Source organism: Pelodiscus sinensis, chromosome 21, assembly GCF_052426305.1.
Source record: "Pelodiscus sinensis isolate ZL-2025 chromosome 21, ASM5242630v1, whole genome shotgun sequence".
NCBI lineage: Eukaryota > Metazoa > Chordata > Testudines > Trionychidae > Pelodiscus > Pelodiscus sinensis.
The window spans coordinates 11,610,756-11,624,089 of record NC_143072.1 but is presented as its reverse complement, the minus strand read 5'-3'; the positions used below and the strand labels follow the sequence as shown (position 1 = coordinate 11,624,089).

Sequence of the window (13,334 nt, the reverse complement as noted above, 5' to 3'; positions counted from 1 at the left end):
CCCCCCCCCATCCCTCCCCAGTCTCCTAGCCATTCAGAAAACATACTTTTTGTGGAAAACTAAAGTGTAGAAAATTTGGATAAAGGAGATCTACAAATACTATTGTAAGGCAATGTGTTGTATTCAATTAACTTCATTTCCTTTGCCTTAAACAAGTAATGTAGATTGCAACTGTTAAAGCCAACTTGAGATGTTAGGAATTTATTATATAGCACAGAACTGTAACTTTTATTCAGTAATGTGAATTACTTAGCCATTTATCTGGTTGACAGTTTATATATATATATATAATTGGTCTTATATTAATTTCTTTTCTTAAATTCCAGTATATGACTCTCAACCCCTCAACCAAAAGGAAGAGCTCTGGATCACCTGACAGAAAGCCCTCCAAGAAGTCCAAAACTGATGGATCTTCACTGGGCCAGCCATTGAGCCCTACGCTGTGGTGTCATGTGCATTTGAAGAAATCTATTGTTGGCTCCCCATTAAAAGTGAAGAACTCTAAGAACCCCAAATCCTCCAAAGAGGAGTTGGAGGAGGTGATGAAAATAGTGTCTCCAGGAAAACTTGGTGCAAACTTCCAAATTCCTAGGAGGAGCCGTATAGGTAAGGGCAGTGAGAAATCCTTAGACAAGAAACAGAAAGGTAAAAGGGTTCTGAATGGACAGAAATCACCAGGGAAATCAAAATCACCCAGGAAAGGTCTGAAGAATCCCAAGATGAAAATGAAACAAATGACACTACTGGACATGGCAAAAGGTACCCCTAAGGTGTCCAGAACTCCTAAGAACTCAGCTGGGACTCCTAGGTCCACCAGCAAACCCCACAAACAACTTCCTCCTGCTGCACTCCACCTCATTGCCTATTACAAAGAAAACAAAGATCGGGAGGATAAAAAAAGTGCCCTTTCCTGCATCATCTCTAAAACAGCCCGGCTACTTTCAAATGAAGACCGTGCCCGCCTTCCTGAAGAGTTGCGAGGGATAGTACAGAAACGCTATGAACTTTTAGAGCACAAAAAAAAATGGGCCTCCATGACAGAGGAACAGCGCAAGGAGTATCTGAAGAAGAAACGGGAGAAGCTGAAGGAGAAAATCAAGGAGAGAGCAAAAGAGCGGAAGGAAAAGGAGATGCAGGAAAAACTGGAAAAGCAGAAGAGGTATGAAGACCAAGATCTTAAAGGAAAGAACTTGCCTGCTTTTAAACTAGTGGATACTCCGGAAGGACTTCCAAATACTCTGTTTGGGGATGTGGCCATGGTGGTGGAGTTCCTGAGCTGTTACTCAGGATTATTGATGCCAGATGCTCAGTATCCCATTACAGCAGTCTCCTTGATGGAGGCTCTGTGTGCTGAGAGAGGTGGCTTTCTCTATTTGAACCGGGTGCTGGTCATTCTTCTGCAGACCCTACTGCAGGATGAAATTGCTGAAGACTATGCTGAGTTGGGAATGAAACTCTCAGAAATCCCCCTTACCTTGCATTCTGTTTCTGAGCTAGTTCGTCTTTGTCTACGAAAGTCAGATGTGCAAGAGGAAAGTGAGGTTTCTGATAATGTAGATGAGAGCAAGGATTCAGCTACCTTTGAGGATAATGAGGTGCAAGATGAGTTTTTGGAGAAGCTGGAGACATCAGAATTCTTTGAGCTGACATCTGAGGAGAAGCTACAGATACTTGCAGCACTCTGTCACCGAATCCTAATGACTTACTCTGTGCAGGACCACGTGGAAGCAAAGCAGCAGATGTCAGCTGAGCTGTGGAAGGAGCGCCTAGCTGTGCTAAAGGAAGAGAATGACAAGAAAAGAGCAGAAAAGCAGAAACGGAAAGAAATGGAGGCTAAAAGCAAAGAGAATGGGAAAGAAGAAAATGGGATTGGAAGGAATGACAAGAAAAAAATGGAAACAGTAAAATCAGAACTACAGATGGAAATGGAGGCTGAAGATATGATCAGTGCTGTGAAAAGCAGGAGACTTCTTGCCATCCAAGCCAAGAAGGAGAAGGAGCAACAGGAGAGGCAAATGAGAGGTACAATACTAGAGAACTGGAGTTTGTGCAGGAGCGGTCAATGTGATACACACGTAATGTAGAAAACTTAGTTCTCCATTTCCAACGATGTTACCTGATTGAGGGGTTTTATGGCTGTTGTCAATTAAGGTCTCTAGTTCTATTGATGTGAGGCATTGTGTGGTGTGGAGCTTTAATAAAATGCAGGACAATGTAGCACGTTAAAGACTAACAAGATGGTTTATTATATGATGAGCTTTCGTGGGCCAGACCCACTTCCTCAGATCGAAGTGGGTCTGGCCCACGAAAGCTCATCATCTAATAAACCATCTTGTTAGTCTTTAAAGTGCTACATAGTCTGGGGTAGCTGAAGCAAAATGCAGGACAAACACGGCTACATTTCTATCACTATGGAGCTTTAATGTTACTCTAGTAGCTCAAAATTTGGGGTGCTATATGTGGTACTCAGCCGATACAGAAATTCCAAGTTCTCATACATGGGAGGGCCGGAAAAAAACAGCAAGTCTATTTTTGTTGGAGAAAATACTAATGTGCTTGCCAGAATCTAGTTCCTTTAGAGAGATGCAGAAGATCTCCTCTGTCCATGAGCCAGATCCCAGGAACCTGGTCCTCTAATTCCCTGAGACTACTTCAGATATTGGCACATTCTCACCAGCAGCCCCTGCCTCACATGAGGATGGAGGCTGTAATCTTCCATTTTTAAATTGAAGAACTTATTTAAATATGCTCAATAAGGTGTGATTTTTTTTTTGAGTAGATTGGTAATACCAACACTTCTCATAGCTGCCATATGATAGCTTATGTTAACTACTTTATTACTATTTCAGACATTCATAAAACCATACACTGCAGGTACTAGATGTTCTCTGCTCTCCCTGATCTGCCCTACACCCAGGAAAGTGATACTTCCACTATGGGCTCCATTGTAGAATGTGAATCATAGATTAAGATTGGAACAGACCTCAGGAGGCCATCTAATTCAACCCCACTGCTCAAAGCGGGACCAATCACAACTAAATCATCCCAGCCAGGGCTTTGTCAAGCCTGGGCCTAAACCTGTAAGAATAAAGATTCCACCACCTCCCTACACAGCCCATTCCAATGCTTTACTACCCTCCTAGTGAAACAGTTTTTCCTAATACTCAACCTATGACTCCCCCCATTACAGTTTGAGACTATTGCTCCTTGTTCTGTCATCTACCACTGCTGAGAACAGCCTAGCTCCATCCTCTTTGGAACCCCCTTCGACCTACAAAGAGAGGCTGAGGGATTTGGGCTTATTTAGTCTGTAGAAGAAAAGAGTGAGGGGGGATTTGATAGCAGCCTTCAACTTCCTGAAGGGAGGTTCTAAAGAGGACGGAGAGGGGATGTTCTCAGTAGCGACAGATGACAGAACAAGGAGCAATGATCTCAAATTACAGTGGGGGAGGTTGGATATTAAGAAAAACTATTGCACTAGGAGGGTGGTGAAGTTCTGGAATGGGTTACCTAGGGAGGTGGTGGAGTCTCCATCCCTAGAGGTGTTTAAGTCTCGGCTTGACAAAGCCCTGGCTGGGGTGATTTAGTTGGGATTGGTCCTGCTTTGAGCAGGGGGCTGGACTCAATGGCCTTCTGAGGTCGCTTCTGGCTCTGATTCTATGATCAGTAGAACAAGGGGAATGGACTTTGAGGAACTTGCAGAGTCAGGTAGAGAGGCCTTGAAAATCACCTTCAGAAGATCACCCCCTGGCCAAGGCCACCCCGTGCTTGGATCATAGAAGGAAATGAGAGTGCAGCAGTGAGATCTTATTTTATTTTACTTCTTTATTTCTATGACTGAAGTAACAGCAGCTCGAGGTCTTCAAGTTCAGTCCCCAGCCCTCACGGCCGTACCAAGCACCATCTAGATCTTCCCTGATAGAATTCTATCTAACCTGCTTTTAATTATCTCCAGAGATGGAGATTCCACAACCTCCCTAGGCAATTTATTCCAGTGTTTAATCACCCTGACAGGTAGAAACTTTTTCCTAATGTCCAACCTAAACCTCCTTTTCTGCAGTTTAAGCCTATTGCTTCTTGTCCTATCCTCAGAGGCCAAGGAGAATAATTTTTTTTCTCCCTCTTCCCTGTGACACCCTTTTAGATACTTGAAAACTGCTATCATGCCCCCTCTGTCTTCTCTTTTCTAAATTCTTTCAGTCTTCCCTCATAGCTCATGTTCTCTAGACCAGTGTTTCTCAACCTTTTTTTATAAAGTACCCCTTTACAAAAAAAAATGGAGGCCTAATCAGCACAGAGTAGAGCAGAAGAATGACTTCTCGTGTCTTGCTCACAACATTCCTATTAATGCATCCCAGAATCCTGTTTGCTGTTTTGCAACAGTGTCACACTGTTGACTCTTATTTAGCTTGTGGTCCATTATGACCCCTAGATCCCTTTCTGCAATACTCCTTCCTAGACAGTCACTTCCCATTCTGAGACTGACTGTTCCTTCCTAAGTGGAGTACTTGCATTTGTCATTATTAAACTGAATCCTATTTATCTCAGACCATTTCTCCAGTTTGTCCAGATCATTTTGAATTATGACCCTACCCTCCAAAGCAGTTGCAACCCCTCCCAGCTTATCTGCAAACTTTAAGCGTACTCTGTGCCAATTTCTAAACCATTGATGAAGGTCTTGAACAGAAACAGTCCCAAAACAGACCCCCTGCAGACCCGCACTTGCTATGCCCTTTCAGCATGGTTGTGAACCATTAATGAAGCTCCTATTTCCCCCCCCAGTCACTGACTCCTAAAGGTAGCAGTGATTTGTTGTAATAAATCCTGGGTCCCCAGAATTAATCCAGGTGTGGAGGCAGCTGTGGTCTTTATCCAGGTATGAGGGCATGTCAGATGGCATTTCTCTGCCCCTCGTGTCACATAAGTGGTTCCTCATGAGATAAGAACCAGATGAAGCAAAAAATGGAACAAATTAATCAAAATGGGAAATGGTCTAAATTTACCATAGACACCATGCATCTGCTCCTCCAGGGAGCTGTGTTAGAGTGGCCAGGTGTCCAGGGGACTTGACAGTGTGTAGTTAGATCAAAATCTGTATCAGAGGCAGCAGCATGGGGAGACAGTTAAAAAATGAGCTCTTCTTGCAGACCAGCTACCTGCTGCCCCGCACTGTTCCGTCTGCTACAGAGGCAGTAGCATGTGGATGGCAGCAGCCCCTGTCCTTGGGGAGTCGGCGCTCCCCATGGACAGAGGCTGCTGCTGGAGGGCAGAGGAGCCTGCCAACAGAGGCTGCTTCATGGCAGCCTCCCCTGTTCCACCTCATGCTGCTGCAGGAGGGGGCAGGTGGCCTTTAAGCTGGCTGGCCCCCCGCCCTCCCACTCTGATACAGTCAGCAAGGGGCGGAGGAAATGGCGTGTAGTTGACAAGATTAACCGATAAGCCTAGGCTTATCAGTTAATCCACATCCCTGCTCGGGAGAGAGAGGGACAGCACTGAGCGATGGGGCAGTGGGTTTTCGGGGCAAAGAAGTGGCAGGGAAATTTCTGGCTTTCTAGCTGGTCTGGTGTTTGAATATTACAAAGTTGGCAACCCTGAGCTGTGCAGGGCATTGTCGGATTGGTGTAGAGAGAGCACCCAAAATAGGATTGGCAATGTAGATACATGACACTTTTTTACAACTTTCTCTATTTCAGTCCCAACTATGTGATAATCTAGTAGAGGTGTAATAAGGGAAATGCAGCACTGGGTCTTGTGTGGAGATTTCCTTCACTACCATAAAGAGAATAGTTTTAAATCAAGCTGAGACTCAGCTACAAATCATACAGTCTGTTAAGGCCCTGTCTGTGTGTTCTCATCCCTTGAGATTCTATGCTGGAGATCCCGTCTGTCCTATGGCTTCTGCAGCTCGTTATGCTATTGCCAAATATAATGCACAGCTCCCCATTCCCCATCTGCCACTCTGTCACCCTTTGGCTGTCTCACCACTGTCTGAAGCAGTCTCTCCATAACTAAACTCAAGTTTCCGGAGAAGTAGCTGCCTTTTGCATCATCCCTGAAAACTTCACTGTCTTTGCTGCTTACAAAGGTGAGAGATGTGGCAAGGCAAGTGTTCTCTCTGCAGCCAGCTCTTTCTCAGTCCTGTTCCTGCTTATGTTATCACCAAAATCTGTAAAACAAATCACAAGGAGGAATTCTGTCATCCCAGTGTTTGCAGTGGTTGTCAATTTGAGTTTTAGGGTCAACATCTTTAATCCTCAGAAGAGGGGGAATGAAATCTTGTATCCCATGCAGCTCATTTTCCTTGCTGATAGGTTCAAGTCCTACTTTGTGAGGCAGCTATCAGCCAGGAGCCCTCTTGGGTAGATTTACACTGCAATGGGAGATGTGATTGCGGTGAGGATAGGCATACCCCCATGCTAGCTTTAGTATAGCTAACATGCCTTCGAAAGTAGGGGTGTTAGCGTGTAATTCACTAGTCATCAAACTTTAGCAGTTACACAACTATTTGATAGTCCCTAGGGGCGAGGGACTCAGTAATTCATGAAGTGCATGGCCAGGCAAGCAAGCTGGCTGGCTGGGAAACACTTTAAGCTCTGCAGGCAGGCAGGCTAGTTTGGTAGCTGACAAGTAAGTCTCTTGGCCACAGCCTGCTTCTGGCACCCCAGCTCTTTCCTGCCCCAATTCTCTCTTCCGCGCCCCACTCAACATCCCCAAACCCTCTGCTCCCCCCCTTACACCCATACCCCCTTCCAGATCTGGCACCCCAATCTCCTGCCCCAGATCACAATCCCCTCCTACCCTAGGTCACATCCCAAACCCCTGCACTTCAGTCCCCTGCCCTAGGTCACAACTGCCTGCTTCATCCCGTCTCCCTCCTGCACTCCAGTCCCGTACCCCCAGCTTCCTTCTGCACCCAACCTCCCATTCCATACCCAGCATCTCCTCCATTAATATCACAGAAGAGTGTGGCCCTCGACCACTTTCCAAAATCTTGAAGTGGCCCCCTCATCAAAAGTTATTGCCTACCCCTGGGATAAGTGGTTTTCTCATTCCAGAGTGAATTATTAGAGCCTGCTGCAGTAAACTGAAAGCAGGAAAACACCTGGGGCTAATTAATGCTCCCTCAGGCAAGTCAACACCTGCAGCCAAGTATGGCCTGTGGTGCTTTTTTAAAAGGGCTCTCTCCTGCGTGCCCCCCCGCCCCTGGACTAGGAAGCGGGGAAGACAAAGAGTGACGAACTGGGAGGAGAACTGGAGGGGCAAGAAGCTGTGGGTGTGTTGATAGCTGGTTAACAGGTACCAGAGGGACTTGTTTGGGGAAGTGGCCCAGGGAAAAAGCTGCCAAGTCAGAAGGAAAACTACCTTGACTGCTGCTGCCCTGGGCCGGAACCCGGAGTAGTGGGTGGGCCCAGATTCCTCCCAGACCTCCTCCCCATGCCAGCACAGAGCCTGTCCCAAGAAAGGAGAGCAGGACTATCAAGGGGTTTTCACCCCAAAAACCATGGACTAACCTGTGATGATCATGGCTCACTAAGCAGTGGACCCTGCCTCCTGTAAAGAGAAAGGGGTTATGTATAGGACCACAGCAAGTCTCTGAGGCTAGTAGTATCCCAGTAACGCGAGACTCACAAGCGCAGCCAGAACTTTGCCACAGTGCATAATAGCTAATATTTACTAGCTACTCCTGCAATAACTCCTCATGTGGTCACGTCCACTGTGCACTGAGTGCCTTTGTGTGAATTAACTGAACTTTGGAAATGCATTAACAGACGTTCTTCTTTGAGTGGTTGCTCATGTCCATTCGAATTAGGTATGCTCACCGCGTATTCTGGAGTGGCGCCACCATGGCGGGGCATAAGTACCCCTGCCGGTGCTCCCCAACCTCAGTTCCTTCTTACCGCCGTTGACAATCGTTGGAGCATGTCTCTCTGTTAGAGTAGTTAATGGTTCCTGTTTCTCTTAGTTCTAAATAGTTTAAGTTAGTTAGTAGCTCTTTGTTTTTTTTCTTCTCCCCCTTCGGGGGTAAGGAATGCCAGGGCCGCAAGTCTTTAAGGCGTGCGCTGTGTGCACAAAGTTTATGCCCAAAGGAGACCCTTACGATAGTTGTCTGAAGTGTCTGGGTGAGGGCCACCTAACATAGCCTGTAAGATCTGCAGGTCGTTTAAGCAGCACACTAAGAGGGAGAGGGACTCCGGTTTAAAACTTCTCCTTGTGGAGGCTGCTTTACAGCTGGCACTGACTGGACACTTTGTGGTGTGCCATTCATCGGCGTCCATGCACGACGCTCCATCTCGGGAGCGAGGGCTCGGCACCGTTCTCACTCCCCGGCACCGAAGAGATCAAGAACGTCCCATGGTAGGTCTCAGAGCCGGAAGTCCAAGTTGGGCCTACACCACAGTGCCGAGTCTCCGGTGCACACGTCCTCGACTACCACTGTGAGGCGTAAGCGAACGGGACGACCATCCAGCCCAGGGCAGCTACCCTTGCACCATCCCTCCACGCCAGACACTTTTGAGGCAGCACAAGATCTCATTAACCTCACTACCTCCCCTTTGTCATCGGTTGAGGCGGAGAGGTTGAGGTCGCCTACGCTGGAGGCACCAGTTTTGCCTCCGCACCAGCGTGATCGGTTGGCACCGGTCGCTTATGCAGCGGGACTCTCCCCTGTGGGACCAGTACCGCGTGCCTCTACCTCATTGCCGGTCTCGACGCAGGCCGCCAGGTTTCACTCGACGCTCGACTGGGCTCGACCCCCCTCAGTGCTGGGACCTTTTCCAGACCCCGTCTTGGCTGCGCCGGTGCTGTATCATCCAAGCCTTGTGGCACCGTCTATGGCACCATCATCGGTACCAGCGCTAAGCAGCTTTCCCGGGGTGCCGCCCCAGTCTTCAGCACCGGGCCCTTCGACATCAGGCTCTTCGGCACTGATGCAAGTTCCGGCTCCGGGCTTTTCGGCACCGATACAGGTTTCGGCACCTTTACAGGCACCGGCATCGGCCCAGTGGTCCATGCCGGTACCGCCATTGCCGGTAACATCGATTTCTTCAAGTTTCGTCTCGGCAACTCTAGCGCCTTCGATCCAGCCTGCAATAGAGTCTGCGGGAACAGCGATGGGGCTGCTGCCAGAAGAACAGCCGGCTTTGGGGGTTCCGCACCCACAATCTGTACTGACTTCGACAGCACGGACATGCATCGTTTCGGCTCCATTCCCGGCACTGGGACCTGTCTTCCCAGCAGCGGCTCCACTCCCGGCGCCGGGACCTGTCCTCCCAGTACCGCAACAGGCTCCGCAACTGGCACCGGGACCTGTCTTCCCGGCGCCGGCATGCCCTCATTGCACGCACGCAAGCAAACCCGAGTCTATGGCCAGGTTTGCCCCCCTGTTGGTGGCAGGGCATTCGTCATCTGCGCCTCCCTGGCCTGAGTCTGACTACTCATCAGATTCTGATGCGGCCTTGTTCAGGTCAGAGTCCTCGGAAGCTTCCTCTCATCATAGATCCTGTTCCCGGCACCAGCGTGATCGTTCGCTTGTGCAGCAGACTTGGCCGCCTCAACCACAATGGCCATTCTGGATGCCGTGGGCATACCACCAGTGGCAGGGGCCTGTGCCCTCCTCTGTGGTGTCCGGCGTCTCGGGGCACTGAGCTCAACTGTCAGCATCGCTGTCACGACCCCCTCCTTCGCCCCAGAGATCTGTTACTACAGATGCTGCTACAGGGCCGCAAGCCTCGGTGCAGCTCCGCATTGCTAACCAGCAAGCAATGCTGAGTCGATATGCTTATACATAGCAGGCAGTGGATAAGTTTGACAGGCTCCCTGCCGAGGCCCGTCAGGAGTTTGCGGCCATGACCTCAGAGGGCAGAACCATCGCCCACACGGCCCTTCAGGCTTCTCTGGATGCTGTTGACTCTGCAGCCCGTACCATGGCGTCGGGTGTAGTTATGCACCGTTGTGCCTGGCTGCAGGTGTCTGGAATATCTCTGGATGTCCAAACCACAATTCAGGACTGCCTTTTGGTGGCAAAGCGTTGTTTTCGGAGCACACTGACTCCAGGCTCCATATGCTTAAGGGCACGAGATCTACTCTCCGGTCCTTGGGAATCCACACGCCGGCCCCTCAGCGTTGTCAGCTTCCCTATAGACAGCAGGGGAAGTCCCAGGTCCCCCGTGGGGATTACTGGAGACGCTTTCCTCGTGCCCCCCGTGGGGGTGCAGGGGCGTCTGCGGGCCCGTCGTCCGCAAGGGGTTGTTGACACTGCCCGAGAGGGGACAACCCCCGTGGGGTTAGTTAAGGCCCCTTTCAGCAGCCCAAGCACCAGTTTTGATGGGCTGCTAGAGAGTTGTGCACTAGCCTCCCACCCTGGCACCCATCCTGTGCACCTGTCCCATCCGTTCTGGACTACCTTTTTGAACTTGGGTCCGGTGGCCTCTCTGCCTCCTCTATCCAAGTCCATGTGGCATCTCTCTCCGCCTTCCATGTTGGCAGGAGTCTCTCTGTTTTCTGATCCTGTGGTCAAAAAGTTCCTTAAGGGTTTGGACAAGTTGTACCCCTCGGTTAGACCCCCTCTCCCCGCTTGGGACCATAACCTTGTGTTGTCTAGACTTGTCTCCCCCATCCCCCCCTTTGAGCTGCTGGCCACTTGTTCTTTGAAGCACTTCTCTATGAAGGTTGCGTTCGTTGTGGCCATTACGTCGGCTCGCAGGGTCTCCAAGCTGAGGGTGTTAACTGTAAACCCGCCCTACCTAGTGTTCTTAGACAGTAATGTGAGGCTCCACCCTCATCTGGCCTTTCTCCCCAAGGTGGTGTCACCTTTCCCAAGAAATTTACCTCCCGGTTTTCTTTCCAAAGCCCCATGCCTCCCCTAAGGAGCAAGTGCTCCATTACCTGGATGCTAGATGTGCGCTAGCTTTTTATATTGATAGGACCAAACCCTTATTTATTGCTGTCGCTGACAGAATGAAAGGGCTCCCCATATCGACCCAGAGGTTGTCCAATTGCGTCGCAGGGTGTATCAGGGAGTGTTATGCCTTGGCTGGGAAGGTCCCGCTCCGAGTTACAGCACATTCCACCAGGGTGCAGGCATCCTCTGTAGTTTTTGGGGCGCAGGTTCCAATCACTGGAATCTGCAGGGCCGCCACGTGGTCGTCGCTCCATACCTTTACAGCGCACTATGCGCTGGCATCCTCCCTAGCCTGCTGTGCAGGGTTGGGATCTGTGGTCCTCAGCTCTCTATTGTAAATGTTTGTTTTATCTGTACCACATTGCACTTTTCTACAGTTTTTCTGTGTTCGCTTAGTTGAATAAATTTGTTTGGTTGTTCAACTTTCGTGGACTTCTCTTTGAGTGCTCCGACCCCTCCTCCTTGAAGTGGGGTTGGCTCGGAAGTCACCTAATTCGAATGGATATGAGCAACCACTCGAAGAAAAGAACGGTTACTTACCTGTAACTGTTGTTCTTCGAGATGTGTTGCTCATGTCCATTCAATTCCCCCCTTACCTCCTCTTCGTCGGAGCGTCTGGCAAGAAGGAACTGAGGTGGGGGAGCGCCTGCAGGGGTACTTATACCCCGCTATGGCGGCGCCACTCCAGGGGGCGCCCTGTCGGCGCTAAGGGTACCACTAGCAAAAAAACTCCGATTTTTACCAGTAAATTAATCAAGAACGGTTACTTACCTGTAACTGTTGTTCAAGATGCGTTGCTCATGTCCATTCGAATTAGGTGTGCGCACCACGTCTTCCGGAGCTTTTTTGCTAGTGGTACCCTTAGCGCCGACAGGGCGCCCCCTGGAGTGGTGCCGCCATAGCGGGGTATAAGTACCCCTGCAGGCGCTCCCCCACCTCAGTTCCTTCTTGCCAGACGCTCTGACGAAGAGGAGGTAAGGGGGGAATTGAATGGACATGAGCAACACATCTCGAAGAACAACAGTTACAGGTAAGTAACCGTTCTTTTACCAGTAAATTAATCTTCTTTCTTTAACTAATCAGCAAAATGGAAAATAATCTGTATACAAAATTGCAGTATACAGCAAATCTGATTACAGTAGTTTTCTTTTAATGTGGTAATTCCTGCAGTAAAACTGGAGAAAGAAGCAGAAGAGGAGAGAATCCGGAAGCATAAAGCTGCAGCCGAAAAGGCTTTCCAAGATGGGATTGCCAAAGCTAAGCTGGTGATGCGCAGGACGCCAATAGGAACTGATCGTAACCACAACAGGTAGAAGAACTAACCTTAAAGCTTTCCTGTCCTAATAGTATCTCTTGTACTGCTAAAGGTCCTATTGGGTGCTCGCTTCCTTTCTGTTGAAGTAGAATGTAACAAATCATTGTTTTGTGTGTTTGAAATCTCTTGTACCAGTATGCAGTGCATTACTGTGCATCAAGAACTTCAGGCGCAGCCTGCTGCTAAATGACAATAGAGATGAGAGTATTTCCAAACTGATGTAGGCTGGGGGAACCTGCATCTCTGTAGGAAGGATGCATGACTCACACTAACCTTGTACTTCTCAGTCTATTCAGACTGGCAACCCTTTATTCTAAGTCAAACTTTTGTGATGACTCCTTTTCCCATATTTACAATAAACTAAAAGTAAAATGTCAGTGATAACCTCCTGTAATTGATTTGTGTTTTGACAAGGAATACGTCTCCTTGAAAAGTAAGTGTGTGCAGGGAGCAAGCGAACAAGTTTTCTTTGTTTTAGATCAGGGGTGGGCAGAAGGGCCTCCACAGGCCAGATCCGGCCCACCAAGCAACTGGATCTGGCCTGTGGAGGCCCTGCTGCTCTTCCGTCCCCAGGCCAATCAGGGTCTGGGGACAGGGCAGCTGTGTGAAGCTTCCTTTGCCCTGCCCCGGCCCTGTGAGGAGCTTGCGGCTCTTCAAAGTGCCACAGGCTCCTCACAGGGCGGGAGGAGGCTTCCTGTGCTCCCCTGCTCCCAGGTCCTGATTGGCCTGGGAGTGGGGGAGCGTGTCAAGCCTCTTCCAGGGCATGGGTGCCTAGTGGGAAGGGGGGGCAAAGGGGCTTTCCCACCCCAGACCAATCATGCTCTGGGGGTGGGTAGCCCCTTCTGGGGTGGCCCAGGGCTACTTCAAACATTTTTGAAGTGGTCCCCACGCAAAAATTATTGCCCACCCCTGCTTTAGATTGCAATGCCACTTTAATTACCTCATCTCCTGATTGGCTTTGTGGTCTGACCCAGTAGTTGAAAAAAACAGTTGGCTAACATTATCAAATTGCTGGCTATAATCTGGAAGATAGTTACTACTGTAATCCTTCTCTCATTCAGACTTGGTGTTTGGTAGACCCCTTTAAAAAAAGATGTAGGAGAATCTCTTATTGCCCGT

At 49.2% G+C, this 13,334-nt stretch overlaps 1 protein-coding gene across 2 annotated transcripts in view; it reads left to right on the top strand.

The window, feature by feature from the left end:
• Positions 1-13,334, top strand: part of BAZ1B (bromodomain adjacent to zinc finger domain 1B) — a 110,093-nt gene that overhangs the window by 46,687 nt on the left and 50,072 nt on the right. For both annotated transcript variants that reach the window (XM_006119603.5, XM_014571765.4), the window contains exons 7-8: positions 327-2,022; positions 12,071-12,209. In XM_006119603.5, coding sequence (XP_006119665.3) covers positions 327-2,022; positions 12,071-12,209 — 1,835 coding nt within the window. The remainder of the gene's footprint in view (positions 1-326; positions 2,023-12,070; positions 12,210-13,334) is intronic.